At 43.6% G+C, this 24,367-nt stretch overlaps 1 protein-coding gene across 1 annotated transcript in view; it reads right to left on the bottom strand.

The window, feature by feature from the left end:
• The window catches only part of LOC145415071 (uncharacterized), a 304,891-nt gene that overhangs the window by 200,059 nt on the left and 80,465 nt on the right, over window positions 1-24,367 (bottom strand). The window contains exon 2 of the mRNA XM_080284485.1: window positions 7,556-8,101. Within this exon, the coding sequence (XP_080140611.1) occupies window positions 7,556-8,101 (546 nt within the window). The remainder of the gene's footprint in view (window positions 1-7,555; window positions 8,102-24,367) is intronic.

Genomic DNA, 24,367 nt, shown 5'->3' with positions numbered 1-24,367 from the left:
ATTTCTTTTTCGTCCTTTTCTCTGCAGGGGTTTCTCTTTCAGGTAAACAAACTCTGGTGTTAATCCAAGTAATGTATAATCAGAGACGAAAGCTGTTGTGCCACTGCGACTGCCTTACACTTAGGGCTTGTCTGTCACTGTCCTTGCTACAACACCAAAGAGAATCACCAGTGGGCAAAGAAAAATACCCATCCTCTCTCAGCTTGGAAATATTAGCCAGCAGAGGAAGTAAAAGAGGTAAAATATTAGGCGAACTTTAATACCCGAACTTACCTACTTGCTTGTTAAACAGTGGAAAGCTTACTGTAATAAGATTTCTTTTAGAGGAAGAATATCAAGTGCTACCTTGAATACAGACATAATTCTTTCACTCGTTTTTTTTTTTTTCTTTTTTGTTAACTCCGTGTGATGTATCTTATTTCAAGTAATGCTTCTCTGACTAAAGGGAATAAAACCTACTTCCTTCTTATCTTGCACTGCAGTGATGATTTTTCTATTCTGTTTTTGCAGCCAAAAATATATATTCATATGAAAAAGAACGTACCGCCTTCGAGATGTTAGGAGTGCTCATACGACGAAGGGAGACAGAACCAACTTGGGGTGTGTCCGACTCTGCACAGTTCGTTCCCGTCGCCCAGCAGCCCTACACACAACGCGCCACCACTTGGACACCAGTACACACCATCCTCACTGGGCATATACTAGGGTTGTCACACAGATCATTGCTCTAATGGTATTAACATTTTTTTCTTACATGCCAGTGGGTCGTATGGAAGATCCGTGGAGTATATTAACGAAATTCGACTCCCCATCGTGTCCCTTGCCCCAGTCTGAGATCGGTCTAGCGTCCTTTCAAACGTGATTCTAACTCTGACACTCGACCATCACCTGAGGCAAAATATTCAAGCAAATGTCTCGAGCAACAAATCAAGAGCTCTTCTGTCTCCACAAACAAACCTAACAACCTCCTAATATCAACAAACAGCAATAACAGCTAACCATTTCCAACCTGAGACCAACAGCCCATTATTTAACACACATCAATGGCCTTTCTGTCTCCAGTAACAACCTATCTTTAAAGTTTCCTGATGCCAGCGAGCACCAAACACCCAAACCATTTCCAACAACAAGCACAGCAGCCAAAACATCTACATCGACCCACAAACAGACCAGCCGCGATGCCAGTAAGGTCAGTTTCATCCCTACCTGCATATCTAACCAGACGACGCTAATGACTGGAGTTCTTGGTGGGTGGGTGAAGGTGGACGATAGGATCAATATGCCATGAGGGAGCCTGATATCACCCCAGCTATGTCTCGCTAATGGAGGCGATGAACTGCGCGATCCAGATTACCAAGAACAAATACGAAGCTAAGTGGTTCTGAATTGCAAATGCCGCGACGCACATAAGAAGAGGAGGTGGTGGATGAGAGAGAGACAGACAGACAGACAGACAGAGAGACAGACAGACAGAGACAGAGAGAGAGGAGTATCATGAAAGACTCTAACTCCTGCAGCTAAAGATGATATGGACCCAAGCATCTCTCACATCAACCCAACTTTGGCTACCTTGGATGGCTTTTGTCCATCTATGCCTGTCTTCTTTGCATTTGAGGCGCCATTTGGGGGTCACTTTAATACTTTTGGGTTTCTCATATATTTTTCTTCAACCAGTCTCCATATAGTTCATTTTTATTTATTTTTTCTCTCCGTGTACAGTATTCAGAAATTATTGGACTTTTATCACTTGGCTTATTACGAATCACTCTCAGCTGAATAAAATCGCCTGGCGTTTACTGGAATAGAGTACCAGAGTTGCCGTGACGATGGGAGGGTTAGTATACCTTCCTTCCTTTAGTATCTGCATTTGTTTCATGTCCTCAGTCACCCTTGCCTCCTCATCTCCTCCTTATCAAGTGCTTACATCATTTTCATTCACCTCCACGTCTCCTACATCAGTCTGTCCAGCTTTCTCATTCGCCTCCTCCTCCTCCTCCAAATACGTCTTGTTGTTCCAATAATGTGGTCTCTTAATCAAGCCACTCATCGTATCTCGAGACTCAGATTGGTTTGTCAGAGTTAGGAAGATATATGAAGCTTATTTGTCTTCGTGTAGGCTGGAGATACAGTTATAAATTGGAAAAATTTTGATTAAAATAGGGATGAAAATGGTCCTGAAATTTGAGAGAGAGAGAGAGAGAGAGGAATGCTGACGACGCAACAAGAGGAGTTAATGTTAAAGAATTAGTAATCAGTGAGTAAAAATAAGTTTCCAAAATAAGGTCATAAAACAGTATTACGAAACACGAATATAAAAAGGAAATTACGCAAACTAAAAGTAATATATTTAAAAGTCAGTTTTAGCTGGGAAATATAGTAAGCTGAGATATTAAAAGGTATTATGAAACAACAGGTGAGTCAAGTAGGATTTTGAAAGAAGAAGCGAAACCACAAATCGAAGTTTTAAAAATAGTGATCATGCAAAGAACTGGACCCGAACAGTTTATATAAATGTAAACTGTTCCTATCTTAACATTAACAGTGCTGAGATTAGCTTCGTAATGACTGTTACAATGAGAGTTAATGCTACGGAAAATGTCTAAATATTAACTGAGAGGGCGGTGGAATTTTCTCCCTTTATATCTCCGTGGTAACTCATTCTGACCACCTCCTACTCGCTGCTTCGGAAATAGGGGGGGTTTAGTGCAAATAATTGATATACATGACATGAGAGTAAGAATGAAGTGTATAAATAACACAAAATAAAGCAAAGAGACGAAAACAGTCGCGTGAAAGAAAGAGAACATAAGGGAGGAAGGTGAACAGAACTGATAGAACAGAGAAGTGGCACGAGGAACAAAATCAGAGGAGGGGACGAAGAGAACAGAGGACAGTAACTTCATTTCTCTAACATCCTGACTACATAGAACCCCATCGTAAGACAGAATATAGCCCAGGACGCTAAATAAAGAACCTACGCTCTTTCCTGCATTTCCTTCCCATCTTTTTTTTACCCTCTGCAATTACAGGGTGAGAAAAAAGTCTGGAAACACAGGGGAAAGGATATATTACCGCCTAACATCAACATTACGTGTGAGGTCGCGGTGGCGGCGTGGTTGAAATACTCTACTGATTAAAAAGACCTGGGTTCGAATCTCTCTGCTGGTGATTTTTCTTAACAGGTAAACCCAGGGCGCGTCAGGTATGCTTCTACTCCCGTAAGTGCTATTACTCTACAGCAAAAGTGCACCCAGTACGTGTCATGATAATCGTACAACTATCAACCAGCCAAGTAGCGCCCACAAGTATGCCTCAAAAAACGTTTCCCTCCAAAAAGTAGGATTGCATGTCGTTTTACTGCCTCGGTCTTGTTCTGGTGATTTTGGGGGCACACTGGCATCCCTACATCATCTTACGTTTTTAGAAAGTGTGTGTGTGTGTGTGTGTGTGTGTGTGTGTGTGTGTTTTATTTATATATTCTTAGCACCGAGAGGGTTTGCATGGGTAACTTATAAAAGGATACTGAATTCCTGAATAAACTTCCGAATAAAATGCTGAATAAACTGCCTAAGAAGAGGTGTTACGGTACGAAATCCACAAAAATTATCGAAAACAACCCCTCAACCACAACACAAGGCTCTCCCCGACTCACTGCCATCCAGTCCGCTGCCTACGCTGCCCGTGTCTCGCTGGCTAATTTATTTATGGTCCCCGATAACGTCTGTCCCCCTGATGATGATGAGCTCGGGCCGCCACGGAGAGAGAGAGAGAGAGAGAGGTGGAAATCAATGAGACTGGCTGGAATGTTTTGCAAGGTGATGGGTTGTAGGGGAGAGAGAGAGAGAGAGAGAGAGAGAGAGGAATGGTGGGAGAGGGCAGACGAGGAGCAGACAGGGAGGGAGGGAAGGAAATGGTAGGTAGGGAAGGAGGGAGGGCAGGTGGTAGGTAGGAAAAGGAGGGAAGGAGAGAGGAAGAGAGGTGGATAGGAAGGAAGCAAGGGTGGAATGGAGTAAGGCGAGGTGGAGGGAGAGAGAGAAGGAGGGACGGAGAGTGGCTGGGACTGAGAGATTAGCTGATGTAAGGAAGAAGAGGTGAAGGGAGGGCGAGACGATGGAAGGAAGGAGAGAGAAAGGGGTACAGGGGTGTGCTGGAGAGAGAAGATGGGAGGGAACTGTAAATGAAAAGAAGAAGGAAAGAAGATTGTGAGAGTGAAGCTAGAAGAGAGGTAAGAGAGTCGTGCAGGATAAAACGGAATGCAGAGTAAAAAAAAAAAAAAATGAAAAGAAACGAAAAAAAAAAAAAAACGAAGGAAATCAGACAGAGAGGGGAATAGTTTAACAAAATTTTGACCACAACAATATACTAAGGAGAATTAACATGGGTACAAAACAAATAACGTCCATACAAAAATCCTCCCAAAATCAAATGTACAATCCTAATCGTGCTCCAGATTTGACCCAAGCCATCCTAAACCCGCCCATAAAATCCCAAGATATAACAAACTTCAGACGTCGTTTCAAATATCCTGAAAATATGAATGAGAACTTACCCATCTCGCCAAATATTCCACGATACGACTTTTTTTTAATATACCAGGATGTGACCCTTAAAATGTGGCCCTAATTAATGTATACGACGTGGTGACCTATTTAGATGTTCCAAAATTTGACGGAGGGTTGGATCAAGATGAGCGATTTCCTCCCTTTTTTTCATGTGCCTTTTTTCATGCGTCACAGGAAATATAAACGAAAAACAACAATAAATGCATGAAAATAATCTATCGTATACCTCTGGCTGATAAAAACAAAGCTCTGTGGAATATGGTTGTAAACTAAACCGTGTTATTGCGTATGCGTCTTTTGTTATTGTCAGTTTTCAGTGCAAGATTGTGTCAGTTAAAAAATAAATAAGAAGACTGTGGGCTCCCCCTTTTAATAAATACTGGATCTGCCCCCGTGACCCTACCAAACACTCTAAGCTGCCTCCCCTTTTAAGTATCCCCCAAATGTGTCCTCCAGCTGGCCCAGTTCCTTCACATTTCCTTAAGATGTGGCGCGGAACCAAGCGACCTCCCTCCCCCATCTTGCAGTGTCGTAAACCCGGCTTATTAGGTGATATATTCATGACCTTCCCCGGGGATGTATGAGGTGATGGGGCACGGCGGAGAGGCGATACCGGCACTGATACGGTAATGCAGGGGGGACGGAGAGAGAGAGAGAGAGAGAGAGAGAGAGAGAGAGAGATGGATTATAATAAGTTTTCCCAAAATGACAATTACAGATATAAATTAGTTTTGACACGGTGGGGTAACTATATAAAAGCAATCACGTTCACAAGGCGTAAGGTACAGAAATCTTTCATGATTGTTGACGTGAATTAAAGCAAGCATCCGTACTGTATAGAATCAAGAGTTAGGATACAGTGAGAGATGGAGAATGCCCTCCCAAATAACAGAGGAGTGAGAAGTCCAGTTATCACACAAACTATTCTATATTATTCCATGTGTCTTAAAATGGCTTGAGAATAGAAAATATGTGGTGTTATGATTATTATTTATTTACTTTCTTTACCATTTAGCAGACGGTTCAAAACTCTAAGATGGCGAGGGAGTAGATGATATATTGTTTTAGTACTGTTAGACATTGGTTCTCATTTTCTCCCAAGTTGTATCAGTCACTCCGTTTTCTCTCCCTGCGGCACTATCCATGACTGTCTCAAATTTTCCCTTCAGGCCACAAGTCAAGAGGTAAACAGTGTTGGAGAAGCCTTAACGTTATACCAAATACTTTCCCATACCTTCTTCCCCCTCAGAAACCCCCCACCCGTGATTCTAAACCCATTTCGCCCTCCCCTTCCCTCTCTTTCCCCTTCCCCCTTACCCACCGCCTCTCTCCTTCCCCTCTCCCATTCCCCCACCTCCCCCCTCCCTCCCCACTCCCCGATCGTAAGGAGGAGGCCAAAAATAAAAGCCTGGCAACCGATCCTTGGTGCTGCTGCCACATTCAGGCCCTTCTAAGTGGTTTTCCATGTGCCTGTAATGGGGAGGATAGTGGGAGGGAAGGGTGAAGCGGTGATGGATTTTAGGTGGGTGGGCTGGTGAGACAGAGAGAGAGAGAGAGGAGGGGGGAAGGGGGGGAGAAATAATAGAGAAAAGTGAGTGAAACTGGAGAGAGAGAGAGAGAATAAAGAGTAGATTCTCCAAGCCTCTCTTCTCATCCTTTGATCACAGATTGGAAGTAGTGGAAGGATTGGTTGATTTACTACGCATTTCCTCCCTGTCACTTCTCATCTTTTTTTTTTTGTGGTTATGTAATGCTGGTATCCCTTCTCTGTACACCTTATGGTCTCTCTCTCTCTCTCTCTCTCTCTCTCTCTCTCTCTCTCTCTCTCTCTCTAATCCTGCGGTATTTAGAGTTAAGTAAAAATTAGGTACAAGCCGACTACACGCAATAGCTTAGTAAACGTGAATATAACAAAACCTTCATTCAGTTATTATGTTCAAATCTGTATAATTCCTCTCCTACTCTTCAAATAGCTTTTCAGTCCGATGGTATATTCTTTCAATCTTGTTAACTCCAAACGATTAGGTTCAGTTTGGGGGAACCTTTTCGAACTGTGAGCTTAGTTTCTTTTCGTTAGCCTTTATAAACCCCTTCAAAGCAAAGGTCTCCCAAAGTTATATTAATCGTCTGGAGGTAGTGAGAGTAAAGTTTTATAATAAGCCATCGGAGTGAAGGGGTTAATGGAAAAGACAACTCCGCTGCCTCTTGCTTTTTACCTTGTCCGTAATCAGTGTCGACAGGTTTCATGCACAGGTTTTTTGTTTATGGGGACACCTTGCTAGCGTATGTTTTATCTCACTCGTAAAGTAACCTCCATATTGGTTCTAGTTTATTTGGGATGTAAACGGCTCACATCGAGAAGGAAAAATGTGTGTTGCGAAAGGAAATAGGTACAAGTGTTCATCATCATATGGGGATTAATATTACCTTAAAGCAGACGCAGTAACAATAAACCAGTGCCTTCATACTTACCTTGATGTAGAGCAGTGAATAAATTTTTAAAGTGAGCCCTTTGCATAATGCCTATAATAAAAAATCAGCTTAAATGATGATGGACAGAGATCTAGACGTGCCATCCTGTACATTATGCAGAGGTGGGGGTATTTTGTGACCATTTAACTGGCACGAGTTCAGGAGTTATGCGTATCCTTAAACTACCACTGATTTATGAAGCAAAGCAGGAAACCATTGTGATGAATATGTCCTTCCTTCCTGCCTCATCGCCACAGTGTATACGCCATCACTTGTAACCAACCAGTCTTAAACCAAAATATCAGTTGTCTAAAAATCCACATTTTTTCAAAGCCAGTGTTAAAAACAAAGCAGAGACCCTCATGAATATCCGGATACGCTCCAGTGTCGTGGATGTTTTTCTCTTAGTACTGCATTAAACATAATTTATCGTAATGAACATAATTCATCCCTTCCAGCAAAAAAAAAAAATAATAATAACAATATTAATGAAACCCCAGTATTACAAATAAGGCACTGACCGAGCATCTTGGAGAGGTCGGCGTTGTGTAGGTCAGGGTTCTCGTCGGCCAGCTTCTTGCGCTCCACCTTTGCCCACACCATGAAGGCGTTCATGGGCCGCCGGATGCGTTGCTCCCGCCGCGCCTTTTCACTGGTGCCGCGGGGCCCTCCGCCTCCTGTCTCCCACCGAGGCCCTCCGGCACTTCCGGGGTACGGCTCCAGCCCCCGCGGGTGGTGATGCTGGTGCTGAAGGTGAGGAAGGAGGGAGGGGGCGGGCACCCCTCCATACATCAAACCACCGCCATGCGAGGCCCCAGGGTGGAGGGGGCGGAGGGAGCAGTCTAGCTGAGGAGGTAGGCCACCTGGATGGTAATGGCCGCCCATAAGACCACCCTGGCCGGGGTAGTGGCCCCCTGCCCCCTCGGGCAGGTGAGTGGCCATGGGCGTGGGCGTCACATTGTCGTTGTAATCTAGGTGGGCGTGACTGGGGGAGGGCGTGGCCACCCCAACTTGCGGCAGTCCGTACCCCGCCAGGGAACACTCACCTGCACAAGAGAAGGTGATCACTCAGGGTACGACAGACACTGGGTGCGGTTTTACTCTCACCCACAATAACCACAAATAAAAATTAATCTTCACTAATGAAGCCTACCAGTCCTTATTTAAGACTAAAACATCACCACCTAAGAAGAAAACAGTACAGGTACAGGTAGAAGAACTACCAGCGTAACATGTTGGACGCCTTATTTCCTCCTTCTCATCACCGTGAATGATTAGACACACGACACATTCCCGAGAGCTGGCAAGCAGTGGGGGGAGACTGGAGGGGCGGTAAAGGGTGGACGTGTGAAGCGAGGTTACGAGGTGATCGGGATGCCGGGCACACCGCTGCCTTGATTGATATGACTGTTTTATCTGGGATGATTATGCCAGATCTCCGATATGCAAATTAGCCTCATATCTATCCCCCTCGCTCTTCACAAAACGGTTCCGACGAAGAGACAAACGTTTTACTGCCGTGAACTCTGAGCCACTCCATCGCAGGCTGCAGAAACACGCGGCAGTAACTCAGCTCGCCTTCACATCCATCACATCAAACCAAAAGCGGCAGAACCATTAAGGGAGCTAAACATAAACTCCCCCATCGCCTTAAACCACTCATCAATCACGGCCGCATCAAATTGGGCAGCTATGTCGCTCGGGCTGGCTGCGGTATCCTCGTCAGGGCAACATTTTATGCAAAGGCGAACACAGCCAGGCGGGCCCTAGGGAATCCCAGGAACGCTTTATGTCGCACCGGCCACAGTACCCGCACGCACACATTTTATCTCGTTATCCGGACTGTCATAATATTGGGAGGGAGGGGGACAGGAGGGGGTTGGCTGGTATGGATAACAGATAAATAGGAGTAATGCTAAGGACAATGGGAGAATTATTATACCGTCTTTATGCCATGAGCGATATCACTCGTAGATCAGTACTTAATGCATCGTTGAAATTGCCGTCGGTAAGAGTGTTATCGTCTGCCTCGTTGAAATATCTCGTTCAAGTTTTTCTCACAAATGGTAACAAGAAATTTCCATAATGAATTGCAATGGAATAAGGTGAGAGCTTTAAAGATTAGGGTAGTTTGAAGTTTAATGGAAGGACGATAAACAGTAAATTTAACAGTACGAGAGAATTACTTTGAAGCTGTAAATCGCTTAGTTGATAGCATTTTTTGCGTTCCTCTTTGGCATGTCAGTTTTATAGTTAAGATTAGCACTACAGTTATTATTGTTACTGATATTAATAGCAAAATTACTTGTACTCTCAGTGAACCTTATCTAGCAAATTAATTTCAAAGCTAACATCTTCATTTCTCTATAACAGTATTTTTTATGGAGTGGCTGGGTTTTTCATTGAGTCAGTATTCATTTTCACTCTTCATTGTATAGACATGTTTGTATTACCATGTTGCTTATTATCTGCTATATCACATTCTCGTTTTCATAAACAATCTGCAACCCTCATTTGCTTTAGTATTTTCTTTCTTTCTTTCTTTCTTTCTTTCTTCTTCTTCTTCTTCTTCTTCTTTTTTTTTTTAGGAGGTAAGCTACACTTATTTTTTCCCAGCTCTTATTTCTCCTTTTTTCTCTTTGTCTTTTACGTTTTCTTTGCACCCCACAGGCACCATCCCCCGTCCTTACATTCGAGTCCTTTTTCTTGCAATTTTGTTCATGTCTGCGATATTTGTCTGTTCCAGCGATGCTCCTCTCATTCATTCCTACTTTTTTCTCCTCATCATCTCTCGGCTTTCTTCTCTTCCTTTTTCTTTTTCAAGCTGCTGTCACTACTCCCTTACCAACTCCTTTTCCCTTTCAGTGTGTTTTGCTTGCTTCAAATTTGTTGCTTTCAACCTGTTTTGTCCATTATTTTTTTTCTGTCTTTCCTTTATATCCTCTTGTTCGGGCTTATTGCGTAACATCTCTCACTTTCCTTGTCTTTCGCATCTTCCTCTTCACTGTATTTTGCTTATCTTTCTTCGCCCCGTTTTATTCCATTCATTATTCATCTTTCATATTAATTTTCCCTCCTCTTACACTCCAATTTTCGTCTTAGTCCTTTCTCACTCTCCCGTTTCTTTTTCCTTTCTTCCACTGTCTCATTTTGCCTTTCTTACGTTTTCTTTCCTTGTATTCTCTCTTTTTTGTCCTAACCTTTTCTCCAAACTCTGTGCTTTATTCTCTGCTCATCACTTTCTCTTCCGACCCTGTCCTCTCCTCCCCTTTCGTCATCTTCATTCTTTTCTTCGCCTTCCAACCCTGTCCTCATTTCAGCCTCTTTTTAATATAGGTACTTGTCTTTCTTCCCTCTTCATCTTCTTTTCTATAATTTCGTCTCCTAACAGAAACTTTTTCCTTTTAGCTTTCATCTCATCCCTCCCTTTCTGTTTCACCATCTTTAGCAACTCTTCTTATCGTCCTAGCCATCTTCCTCTCCTAATCCTTTCTCTCCATAATATAATCTCTCCCTCCTCATCTACTCTTTGCCTCTGCTCCCTCCTCTCCTTTCTGTCACCTATTCAGTATATATTTTTTTTCCAATCTCTATTCCAAACTCTTCTCCTACTCTCTTATCACATCTCACCACAGATCCCTTCTCTCTTTCTCGCTCCCGAATCCGTTCATCTCACACTCGTTTTCCCGATTCCTCTCTTCTCGTTCCCCCTCTTTTTCCCTCCACTCCTCTTTCTCTCCCTTTCTCCTCGCACTCTTCCCCTGGCCAGCATATTCGTCACCATCACAGGGCGAGGCATCAGACCATTAGACATAGGCATCCCAGTCAGGTGCCGAGTGTGGGAGACCAGCTTGTAATGGTCCTGGCTGCGGTTGTGGTGGTGGTTGTGGTTGTGAGGGTGGTGGTTGTAGCTTGGTAGTGATGGTGGTGGTAGCTGTGTGATAGACTACCATTTTTCTATCACCACCACACACTGTCACCACCATAACATCCATCCCACAGTCATCACCATCATAGCATTCACCTCCACCACCTCCACCTTCATCACCACCACTACCACCATTCTTCAGTCACCACCACCACTACCACTGAGTGATGTTGGTGACAGTGGGGTAGTGGTGGTGGTGAATATTGTGGTAGTGATGACTGTAGAATGGATTTGATGATAGTGACTGTGGTTGTAGTGAAGGGGGTGGTGGTTGTGTGGTGTAATGGTGGTGGTGGTTGTATGGTGTGTGGTGATGTAACTATACGGTTGTGATGAAAGTAATTGGCTGGGGATAGTGGTGTTGTTGTGGTGACGATGGGTGTTTAAGAATGGGGTTGATTGTGTGGTGATGGAGACAGTAGTGTGGTGAAGATGGTATTGAGAATGTGGTGATGAGAGTAGCAGTGGCTATCGGATGTAGTGACTGTTGTGGTGATGGTGGTGATGTCTGTGGTTACGTTGTGAAAAGGATGGTGATGATGGTTGGTGTAATGGTAGTAATAAAGACTGAGATGATGGTGATGACTATGATGATGATGGTGATGATGGTAGTGGTGGCTGTGATTATGATGGTGAATGTACGGTGAAATGTGGTGAAGGTACCGTAATCTGTGGTGACTTCGAAGTGCTAACAGTACTGGTGACCGCGATTGTGATGTAATAGCCGAGCAGTAGTGGTGATCAGAGTAGTGAGGAGTGGGATGGTGATGAAAAGATGATGCTATGTGGTTAATCTAGTATCAGAATTTGTGGTGACCGGCCTTAGTGATAAATAGGAAGTGATGATGTTGTGGTGATATCAGTGTAGTGGAGACGGTACTGATGCTGATGTGAAGAGGTAGTTATGAGGATGTGATGAAGATGTTATAATTGTAGTGATGGTGTTGTGGTGATTCCTTAGTGATGACAGTGTGTGGCATAATGACTAAAAGTGAGATAATGTTAAGGGAGTATGATTATGATATAGTATGTTCATCTTAACTTGGCGGAGAGTATGGTCGTATGTCCCTTAGTGTAACAGCAGAATAGGACAGCATTTCGGCACTACATCCCGTCCGCTGCACTTCTTCGTGATTAGCACCATGTTCTAATGTTAATCTCTTGTAGCTCAGCCTTAGAGATGGTGAGACAGCATAATCCAAGCTCTAGTGAAAAGATGATGACCATAGAAGTGATGATAGGATGTTAGTGTAATGAAGATGATGGTAAGATGAAGGAAGTTTGGATTTAAGAGAGTCATTTATAACAGGGGTGGCAGGATGATGATGGCCTTAGTAATGGTGGTGGTGGTATGAGGATTGTAAAGATATGATGCTTGCAGTGGAAATGTTAAGCTGACGGTGAGTGTAATAGGTAGGTGATGGTTAGCGTAGATCTGGCATCACTTACACTAATGTTACTAAATGGAATGGAGGTAATTTGGATGACTGTTATAGTGGAAATTGTAGAATGCTTTTATTTATTATTATTATTATTATTATTATTATTATTTTTATCATAATCATCATCATCATCATCCGACCTCCTTTCCCACCCTAAGGCAGGGTGAAGAGTAACAACGTCCAGACAGCCCAAGTTTGCCCAGTCCAGTGGGCCACGCTTCCATTCACTCATCATTCAAGCCCCCGGAATCCTGGCTTTATCTGATACATTATTATTATTATTATTATTATTATTATACGTTTTCGACTCTGGACATTAGATTAGGCAGTTCGTGTTCTGAGGCCCAGCAGTCCTCTTAACTTGCCACAAACCTTCACATGTCACTACTTAGACCTTAAAAACGACCGTTCATACCAAATATTAAGCTGGGGGTGTCTCATTCAGAACTGGCGTGATGGTATTAAAGGAATATTTTATGGTATATCGGTGGGTATAGTGCAAGAGTTAAGACTTTTAGCGACATTTAATCCCACTACTGTTCCCTAATATAACCTTTTTTTTAATGTAACAGCAAATTCAGTAGCAGCAAAAGATTGGTCACGTATCTCCTGGTTATACTTGTAAGTCATTCACGTCAACAGCTGGAGAAAAGAAAAAGAAAGACACTGGAATAAAACAAGTAGCAGACAGTGACCTCGCCCAGCCAACCTTACGCAGCAGACGTCCCAGTAGCAGTCGTACCCTCCAGCACTTTCGCGGCTCGTTAACTGAAGGAACCCAAACACTCCGGTAGCCGAAACATGGACGGTAGCGAGGGGAGGCAGTAAAAATAGCGGGGTGGATAGTACGAGGGTGACGCTAGTGGGAGCCTGCAGACTAATTTAGTGGAGCGCAGTGAAGGGCCGCGGCGCAGTATGAAGTCGTAAATAGCGCATCTGAGGGCTTCCAGGGTCTTCAGGCAGCACAGGACCTTAGACTGAGACGAAATGTTGATGTTTTGCAAAGGTGGAGGACTGGGAGACAAATGGAGGAGGTGGAGCAAGGAGGAATGACGGCAGTTTTACGTGGATGGAAAGTGTTGCGCCAGAACAGATGGAAGACTCGACAGCAAGCTCATTTAACAAGCCTCAAGAACAGAGAGAGAGAGAGAGGAGGGAGGAACGGAACTTAGGTAGACCCGAGAAAGGTATGAGGCAAGCTGTTAGTAAGTGGAAAGAGTCAGCTCTGAACGGAAAAAAACAAGCAGAAAAACGAGGAAAATTCGACATTAAACTTACCGAGGCAGTCACTAACACACACATTAGCACGCTGGAGAGAGAGAGAGAGAGAGAGAGAGAGAGAGAGAGAGAGAGAGAGAGAGAGAAGGAAAAAGAAAAAAGTTTGCAATGTGCTCAAGATACTGCCCTCATAGTTCGACACGTTTTTAGTGCCATAGATGATTCTCAGGTCCTCTTCCTCAGCGATTTATTTTTACACCTTGTTATCCTTTTTTTACGTCACTGGAGCAAACCATGTATATGCTAAAAATATGTAAATCAACACTAAATGAAGGTGTAAAATGCATAAAAAAAAAAAAAAAGGAAATCTGTTTTTTTATGTTATCAAGAATGACGGTGATGTAGTGAAGAACCGTATTGGATCTCTTCATCATTCATTTATTTTGCATATCTCACATCAGTATCCTCTTAGAACGTTATATTGGTTTAGTATCGACATCTGTCTGTCTGTCTATTGCCAGACGCTTTAATCCCGAAAGGGGTGACCACAAACAAATCGCCTCCATGTCCCCCTGTCCCCATTTCACTGCCCTCCCCGAGTAATTTACATTAACGCGCCAGACGATACTGAAGTGTAATAAGCAAAATAAACCGCTAAGGAAGAGGCGCCACGAAATATCCCAGGTCACAATTCGCCCCAGAGCCCTACGACCTGGAACGACCCTATAGGAATTCGGGTGGGGTCCCTCTTCACCAGCTTCCTCATGCCGCTGCGTCCGGAGGTTTTACGGCCGTGGCGGGGTGGATTCTCGTACTCCCCTTGCTTGCCGACCCTCGCGTGGCTGACATCGCAGTGAGGATGGGATTTGCTACCGTGCAGAGAGAGAGAGAGAAAGAGAGAGAGGGGGAGGGGGAAATATGTGCCTGTCTGTCTATGTGTCAATCTGTGTGTATGGTATAACGCAATGATTCTTTTTGCTTTCAGGCTACTAGTCTTAATTAACTTTCTTTTTTTTTCTGGGTTTCTTCTGTTTCCCTTGTCGTCTTTAGACAGTCGTAAGGTATCTGTGTGTGTGTGTGTGTGTGTGTGTGTGTGTGTGGTAAAAGTATTAACGTGAAAAATGAGAGAGAGAGAACAAATGTAAGATGTACAAGAGAGAGAGAGAGAGAGAGAGAGAGAGAGAGAGAGAGAGAGAGACTAATGAAGAGGTTTTGCATAGGCTAATATATTGTAGGAAATAGATGACACTTGTGAGAAAGGAATTACTACTGAGCGATCGGCAATGTTTCATAGGCAGATATTTCCTTAGCTATGCCCGTTACTTATGTAATCGTAAATATATTTATACTGTGATACTTGCTAGTACGGCTGCATTAATTTTACGTAAGAGAGAAGAACTGTTACCTCCATGCGATTTTTTGATGCATTATCAGATTCTTAGGATTCGTCATCATCATCATCATCATCATCATCATCATCATCGTCATCATCATTCCAGTTATTAAAAGGAGTAGGATGCAGAAATTGGAAGAAGGAAGGGCAAAGTCAGTGGGTCTGGACTGTCTCGGGGGAGTGGGGAGAGAGGCAAGAGGGTACACTGTCTCTTGCTTAAGTTCATCTTGCTTCCAATCAAATATTGCAGAGAAATGCAGATTTGGTGTGATTCAAACCTGCAATACTAATGATTGATGAGTGAAAATTTTCCTAATAGTCTTTTTAGTTTACTGTGCTTATATTTGAATTATTAACTCTGTACTGCAGTGATGGTGCTACTGGGACAGGTGAGTGTGATGTAGGGTATTGCACCACTGCACCCCACCTTGCAGGTCAGTGATGGCACATGTCGCATATTTTCCCTGTCTCCATGTACGAGTATATGATAACCCAACTGGCCTTACCTACCCTGTTACCTGTTCAGCCACCTGCCCCACTAACTACTGCCAAAGGCTCCTGTCTATGGCTTAGACATATTACACAAGCCTTAAATCTGGCAAAAGTATTGGGTTGTTTGTGAAGACAGTGACCTATCAACAACATGCAGCTGCCTGGCCAAACACGGAAGTCTGAAACCGGATCTGTGTTGTGAACAGAATAATTGGTTTTATCTCTGAAGTATACAATTAGCCAGCCAGCGAACTCTTCTACGTGTTGGTGCTTTGATCATGGTGAAGGTGGAGCGACGTGCAGCACAAGGAATTATATATATATATATATATATATATATATATATATACCTAGGCTGCTTCCCCCAAGGAAAGGGAGGTAGCCGAGACAGGACGACACACTCCCCATTTACTCATCCATTCCAACACATTCATTCGCATCTTAGCCCCAAAGGGGAGAACAGGCAGATCCTCACCGCACCACACCGCACAAGGGACAACTGCGCAATGCAATCAGTGACATCCGCAGCAGGGCCCGACAGCAGAACTGGTTTACCCCTGCCACATCATAACAGACCCATCCCCTTACCCGCACCTGACATGACTAGCTGATCAGACTAAATGCGGGAGAATATCCCCTCAGGGCTGCGTCATCACTTATTCATTCACAATTTTTCTCCATTTATTTCTGTCACGCACAGCCACTCTTCCTTGCTCAACAGACATCCCTCTCGCATCCAGCGCTCTCTTCACACTGTCCATCCATCCTATTCGTGGTCTTCCTCTCAGCCTTACACCTCTCACATCAGATCTAGTTATCTTTTTCACCAATCGCTCATTATCCATTCTCTCCATATGCCCAAACTATTGCAACACCCTCTGCTCAACTCTACCAGCCATCTCCCGAACAACTCCAGTTCTCCTTCGCACTTCATCATTCCGCACCCGATCCATATATATATATATATATATATATATATATATATATATATATATATATATATATATATATATATATATATATATCACGAGCCAGAGCTAGCGATGGTGAAGGTAGCCGAAACGCAGAAATAGTTTTCAGTTTAATATAAAAGTTAAGTACATTGTAACACTTGTATGATATCATTATCACCGAATTACACAACATGGCTCTCACCATCTACAAAATCATATGTCCCGGCCCATAAAAGTTAGCTGATGCCTCAGAATAGATGTCACTGCTCTCTCACCAGCAGTCATTCGATTAATAGGTGAAATACTATGTGTTCAGTGAAGTCTGTGTGAAACATCAGTACGTTTTTCTTTGGCTAAATTTCTAATAATAAGTACTAGATCAACAGGCGTCTAATGTCAGCCGTTACGGAGATCAACAGTCACTGATAACTTAATGAGGAAATAATGAGGGAGACCATATTCGTCCACTAGGCCAGCAGTAATTGTGGCTAGGTCACGTTCAGTACGGGAGACCTACATTGACATCACATTTCGTACTTATTATCATCCCCTTAGCACTCTTATATTTGGAAACATTTCACGGGACATCCTGTACAATAAAAAAAAATAAAAAAAAACGGCCGAATTACTGCAGAACAAAATATAAAACAGTTCGGCCTGACAAAGAAAACTGAATCGACCAAAAAAAAAAAAAGAACGGAAAAAAAAAAAACATCCGCTCTCGAGAACACTATGAACTAAAAGGAAGAAGCTAAAAAAAAAGGTCAGAAAAGTGTATGGGGACCGCCTTTTCTTTATGTCCAAGGGAAGACAAGGGAACAATTAAGAGAGTAAGAAGGGGCGTCCGGGGGCGGCATAAAGGACGGTGACTTTCGAGAATAAAGAGAATCGATGGTGCATTTTTAACTAAGGAGGGGAAAAAAAAAAAGAGGGGAGGAAACAGGGAAGAGGAAGGGAGGGAAAGACGGGGATGGGGAAAGAAAAGAACGACCTAAAGTGAAAGGGAAGGGCGGAGCAAAGTCGAGGAAAAGAAAGGGAGGTTTGTGAGTGAGGAGAAAAAGAAAGGGGGAAGAAGAAGCAAGGAAAGGGCAGGGTGAGGAAAGAGAAGAATGATAGGGAGAGAAAGCGATGGAAGGAGCAATGTGGTTGAGAACAGGTAGAGAAGAAAGAAAATGAGGAAGAAAGAGGAGGAGGGAAAAGAAGAGGGGGAAGCAAGGGAAGGGCGAGGAGAGGAGAGAAAGGAATGGCCTATAAAGGGATGGAAGGAATAAAGTTGAAGAGAGAAAAGTGAAAGAATGAAGGAAGCAAGGTATGGAAGGCAGGGAAGGAGAGACAGGATGAACCAAGGGGAGTGAGGATGGGGGAGAGGGTGGGGGAGGGGCGTGGATTTGAAACAGAGGGAATGAGAAATAAGTAAGTGGAAAAGAACGAACTTGCAAGAGACCGGAAACACAACTGGGCCAGCGGCTTTTTCATTTCCTCTCCTTCACTTTTTCCTCCTCTGTATTTTCATGTAGAGTCGGAGACAAAATTGCACCTAATTTTTCACCTCTTCTGACTTCCTTTTGCTGGCTAACATTCTTAAACTGAGAAGGGTTTGGTAGGTTTCTTTGCCCATTTATGGTTCTCCTTAATATGATGCATCAGTGCAAAAAAAAAAAAAGAGCGACAGACTTTCTCGAAGTGTGTGGCAGACGCAGTGAAATAGTAGACCAATTTTTAATCTTGACGGCATGTCCCAGAAGCTAAAAAAGAAATGCAAAATGAAGTATATCTATAGGAAAAGCGCTGACAGAGGGAAGTTAGAGACTGAGTGTGTAAATATGAATGTGTATGGCAGATTTATAGATTAGAATACTGTGAATATTCAAGCAGCATCAGATTATACGACTTTCTTCATTTTACTCTTGCCACTCCATCTTTGTTCACCTTCGGAATACGTACTCAAGGTGAAATAGAAAGAGAGAGAGAGAGATTCGCATTTAGAAACAGGAAAAGGAACTGGGTCACCTTTCCTGAATGACAGAGAGAATAAGGAGTCACATTCATTTCGCGTACAGTCTTCTTTGATGTGAATGGTTTTGTTGTTAGAAAGAGTCAAGATCTCTGTTAAATTAGTAAAGAAAGACTAAATTTCTAAACCTATCATTTTATTAGTAACCAAAGCAACTGTAGTATTTTATTCCAGCTGAAGCCAGACGATTTTATTCAGCTGTGAGTGAAGTTTGGGAGCCTGAGACGGTTCATGCTATACCCCGTTCACTTTACCTTGGCCTCAAATTCCCACCCCACCATCTTGAATGCTGAGTTATAGCAATAGATGAACTCCAAAAAATGATGCTAGTCACGAAGAAGTGCTACAGAAACGGTGTAGAGCATCTAGTTAACATCACCTAATTCTGCTAAGCTGAGAATGGGTTGTGGGAGCCTGAGAGAGAGAGAAAGAGAGAGAGAGAGAGAGGTGGTTAGCGTGTGAAATAAATCTATGAAACAGTTATTCTTGCACTACACCCACGCAGGATTTTTGGTGTTCATATATATCATTCTCATTATTTTTATGGCGCGTAGTTTTCCCTCTGTAATTGCCTATCATTATAACGTTCAGCCTCGAAAATTTTATGTGTGAATAATGAAACAACTATCTCTGGCGAGCGTAATAACTTTTTCTCAAATTAATTGTACATATCGAGAAAGTTGGCTGCATGTCGAGTGTATGAAATTTAAAATGATTAATACACAGTTGTTATTATGCTTCGGTTTCTTAATTCATAATGATTTTCGTAATTTTCCGTATGTAGAAGAGAAATAGATCTGATAGTTCTGCATTTGTTAGAGTTAGATAGATAGACAGATAGAGATAAATAGGGATAGATATAAATATATAATAATGAACCCACAGCCTAATACTAAATATAAATTAGAGAAAGTTAAAATTAAAGCTATTGTTTGTGCTTGTAGACGTGCATGCATGTATGTTTACGTGCATCTGTATTTCCCGTGCAGTACATGTTATACTGTACTTTGCCAGCTAGTGTATTGACAGACGAAGAAGTGAAGGAACGTTTTGGGGTGGAAGTGGATGTGGTTGAGAAGATTAGAAGAAATACACTCAGGTGGTTTGGACATGTGGAGAGAATGGAGAATGAAAGACTGACTAAGAGGGTGTATGTAGGTGAGGTGGAGGGAGGGAGAGGGAGGGGAAGACCGAGGATGAGGTGGAGGGATGGAGTTGAGAGGTATATCAGGGAGGGGGGAGTGAGTTGGGGGGAGGGTAGGCAAATGGTGGGTGACAGAGCGACTTGGAGGCGTTTTGTCTGCGGCCACCCTTTGCGGGATTAGGGCGTCGGGCTATAGATAGATATATAGATAGTATTTATGCCAGTGTGCTTACATGTAACAGCAGAAGGCACTACACACAAACGTACCGCTTGAATTCACGTAAACGATCAGATCTTCGTAACATTTCTTTAACAGCTAAAACACGAGAGATTCTTTCTGGAGAGAGTGAAACCGTCCACTTGTACCCAGAAAAAAAAAAATATAAAGTCATATAAGCGAAGGGGTACAAAATCACAAAAGCAGCCACCAAACATTTGTAATTTTGATCCACTAATATTGTTTCTTGTTTTTTTGGTGGAGAATGGGAAACATTGTGGGTTGAAAGACACTAAATATCGGGAATAAGAAGAGGAAAGTGGGTATGACAGAAATAGGAGGGCGTAGCGGAAATATAGAAGGAGAAAAACAGAGACGAGGGAGATAAACGGAGACATTCTTTAACCCAAATATAAATGCAGTGTTATTTTTATTTCTCCAGTATCGTCAACTTCATCTACTGGCCGCGTGACAGTTAATAAGCCTGCAATTATGAGACAAGCAGGATGATTGACGGATATAAAAGTCACTCAGATAGCAAGCGACGTGTGTGCAATGACTACAAAAGCCTCACGTTCCTCTAAGTTCTCTGATTTCAGGGCGTTGCATTCTGTCACATTCCGTATACATTAGAGTTCGAGCTGTTTTAAATGTTACGAATTATTATTTTTATTATTATTATTATTATTATTATTATTTGTTTTTGTTGTGTTCTTGCAGATACGGTCCCAAGAGCATCCAAAACGTGAACCCAGAACTCTTGGGCTGCGGATGGTGGAGGATCAGAACAAGGCAACTCACAACCCCAACGGAAGATTTAATGCCCATGTACTAAAACCTTGTTACTGTGAAAGTTCAACAGTTTCAGCCCGACTTGGATCCTCTTCAGGTATGACTAAACCCCAAACATTTGCGTGTACATACAGCGAGGCGACGGAAGAGAGAATAGGAGAGGTAGGAGAAATGCCTTGCTCTGGATGTGAGCATTTGGATCTCAGTTATCAACAGCGAATATTTCTGGCGATTTTAAACAGAAATACTTCTAGGTTTTACCATATTATTTAAGCTGAGAAAGTATGCTTGTTCGAAGTATACGCTCTTTGTATTATTCAGTTAGAAGAACTTGTGCCGATAATATTTCGTGGATCGGGGGGCTTTCACATTTTCAGTATTGTATTTACATTGACCAGCAGTCTTAACCCTATCGTTGCATAAGACGTACAGCCATAAACAAATGTTCATAGCCTGGACACTCCACAATATTATGGTGATCACTTAAGGACAACATCGTCGCAGCTGTCACTCGCTTTCTCTCTCTCTCTCTCTCTCTCTCTCTCTCTCTCTCTCTCTCTGAACCCCGCGAGTTTCAAAGAAGAATGGGTGTTTCCAATAAGAGATCACCATAATATTGTGGGGAGATCAGAGCGAGAGGGCTAAAAACTTATATTTACTCAAACTCCAAGCGACTGCACAGAGCTGAGAGCAATGCTAACTGTGAAGTCTTATACAGTGTTAGAATTTTTGTCATCTCTACCACTGACAGTAATCCCGGTAGCATATTTCAAGGTCATACTCACACTCCTGGCAACACTATTTAGCGGTACCGAGCGCAGACTGGCAGGTGAGGTGTGCTGTAGGGTACTTTAGAGCCGCACTTCACCCTAGAGCACAGGTGAGGTGTGCTGTAGGGTACTTTAGAGCCGCACTTCGCCCTAGAGCACAGATGAGGTGTGCTGTAGGGTACTTTAGAGCCGCACTTCACCCTAGAGCACAGGTGAGGTGTGCTGTAGGGTACTTTAGAGCCGCACTTCACCCTAGAGCACAGGTGAGGTGTGCTGTAGGGTACTTTAGAGCCGCACTTCACCCTAGAGCACAGGTGAGGTGTGCAGTGGGGTACAGTACCGCGACATCACACCCTCCAGGACATCTCATCTCACATATCTTTCGTGCCTTCATGCATGTGGAGAACCTGACCTGCTTTGCTCACACCGTCACCTGTCCTGCAACCTACTCCGCCACCTATTTTGCCACCTGCCCAGCCACTTACCATACTACCACCTATCATACCCTACCCTGCTACCTATCATACCATTTAGTTTGCCTCGTGCCTTACCACCTGCCTTACGACCTGCCCTCCTCTGTGCCCCACCTTCTAACCTGCAAGTTCCCGGCCATCTGCATGAACTTTACCTTCCTGCCGCACCACCTACCTTTCCTCTCCTGCCACCTGTCCTGCCATATACGCCACCACCTACCTCACCACTCTAGCTTCCACTTGTTCCCTTGTCCAGCCACCTATTTACTCTGCCTGCTATCCCACCTGTCCTGCCATGTACACTACCACTTGCCCTGCCCCCCCCTCCCTCCGCCCATCGCCTGTCCTGCCACCTGTTATACCTACCTCTTGCCTCACCTGCCTCACCACCCAGCCCACCAGGCCTGTCCCACCACGTAGCCCATCATGCAGCCTACTATCTGTCCCATACTTACCCTCCCACCTGTCCTAATACCAAGCCCACCACCTGCCCTACCACCTAGCCTGCCACCTGTCCTGCCAGCGCGTGTCCTGATGACGTGTGCGGGGCTGCGGGATCAAGACGGATGGCTCCCTCACCTGACGGATTGACGCGTCGTCCTGAATCATTCATCCCCAACCCCCCCTTCCCTCCAACATATACTCCCCTCCTGGTCCCTCATCCCCACCTACCTTTCCCACCCCCTTTCCCTCCAGCATATTGTCTTCCCGCCTGTCTTCCTTCCTTAAGCTATTTCTCTTTGCTCCTTCCTCCCGCCTATCTCTCCTAGTTGTCCCCTCACCATCACTTACCTCTCCCACTTGTTCCCCTACCCACCTACCTCTCTCACTTCTTCCCCCCATCCACCTACCTCTCCCACTACCCTCCTCCCAAGTAACTTCCTCATCTGTCCCCATCCCACATTATCTTCTCCTGTCTTCCTCCCCATCCCCACCTACCACTCCCACCTCCTCCCCTACCTGTCCACGCCAAAGTGTGCTCTTCCTGACACATCCCAGGGGCTTTGAAGGACTTGTGGGTGTGTGGTAGGTAGGGGAGAACTGGACGGTGTGAAGGGGAGCATGTATGATGAAAAACAGTAGGTGAGTGAGAATTATTATGGGACTGGTGGTCTATGGAAAAGTACGGAGGTAAGGAAGGGAAGGCGTGAGGAAACAGGTGAAGAGGGGAGGGTACGTGGAAGTGTGGAGAGTGGGAAGGGGAGGACATGTGGGAGGGTGGAGAGTGGGAAGGGGAGGACATGTGGAAATGTGGAGAGGGGGGAGGGGAGGATATGTGGAAGTGTGGAGAGGGGGGAGGGGAGGATGTGTGGGAGGGTGGAGAGTGGGAAGGGGAGGACATGTGGAAATGTGGAGAGTGGGAAGGGGAGGACATGTGGAAGTGTGGAGAGTGGGAAGTGGAGGATCTGTGGATGCTGGGAAAATAATGTGAAATAATAATCTTCCTTGAAATTGACAGGAGGGGACAGCGGATGTGAGTGAGGAAAAAACCGAAGAGCAGGAACGAGAGAGAGAGAGAGAGATGAAGGAATTACGCAAAAAAGTAGGATAGGAGTCAAATTCTTACATGATCCGGGAGCTGAGGTGTGAACTATATTTTCCAGAGAAAAACACGAGATTGAAGAAAAAAACCACGGAAAACGAAACAAAGTAAAAAATATATATATAAAATTAAAAACAGAGAGAAATGAGTGTTTAACCCTTTAGAGAGACAAGTAAAGAAAGTTTAGATGTGAGAGGCAAGGAAGAATTTTAACATCTTACCAGGAAAAAAAAAAATTAAAGATTGTCAGATGATTAGGTAATATAAATCGATTCCAGTGTTTCTGTGGTGGGTGTTCCTCCGTCAGAGTTTTTTTTTTCTTTTTCGTGTTTTATTTTAGGGGCTTTGTGTGTGTGTGTGTGTGTGTGTGTGTGTGTGTGTGTGTGTGTGTGTTTGGAAGGGGTGGCTTTCCAGATGTTAAAGAAAGTAAAAGGAAAATAATAACTTCTGGAGGGAAAGTGGCAATCTCTCTCTCTCTCTCTCTCTCTCTCTCTCTCTCTCTCTCTCTCTCACACACACACACACACACACACACCATAGTCAACACCACCGAAGGACAATAGAACCTTTCCCAATTACTTCCAATTTCCTCCGTTCGTCAGGCCCATTACAGCTGAGCATATAGTGAATAATCTACATTCAAAATAGACATCTCTCCAGCATTGTCTTCTTTCCTTATTTTGGGGTTTCATAGTAATACCTGTGTGAAAATTCTTCATTGATTTTATCCGTAACATATGCTCAGTTTACTATCATCAGTCAAGTCTCAAGGTCTTGGATACTGCATGAAATTACTGAGGCTAAATATTACTGAACAGTGGAAGAAGACGTTCGGATAAACCACTTTCCCCGGCTATAATTGCATAATTCTGCCTTGTCATTTTAAAAACAAATATGATTTCGGTGACATTCCTACCAAATTTCACTTTCAGTCATCTCGAGTCAATGGCCACC

This window comes from Coenobita brevimanus, chromosome 101, assembly GCF_032717465.1.
Source record: "Coenobita brevimanus isolate Jiangsu-jjx chromosome 101, ASM3271746v2, whole genome shotgun sequence".
Classification (NCBI taxonomy): domain Eukaryota; kingdom Metazoa; phylum Arthropoda; class Malacostraca; order Decapoda; family Coenobitidae; genus Coenobita; species Coenobita brevimanus.
The sequence above is the reverse complement of the archived record's forward strand: the minus strand, read 5'-3'. Positions and strand labels throughout refer to the sequence as shown.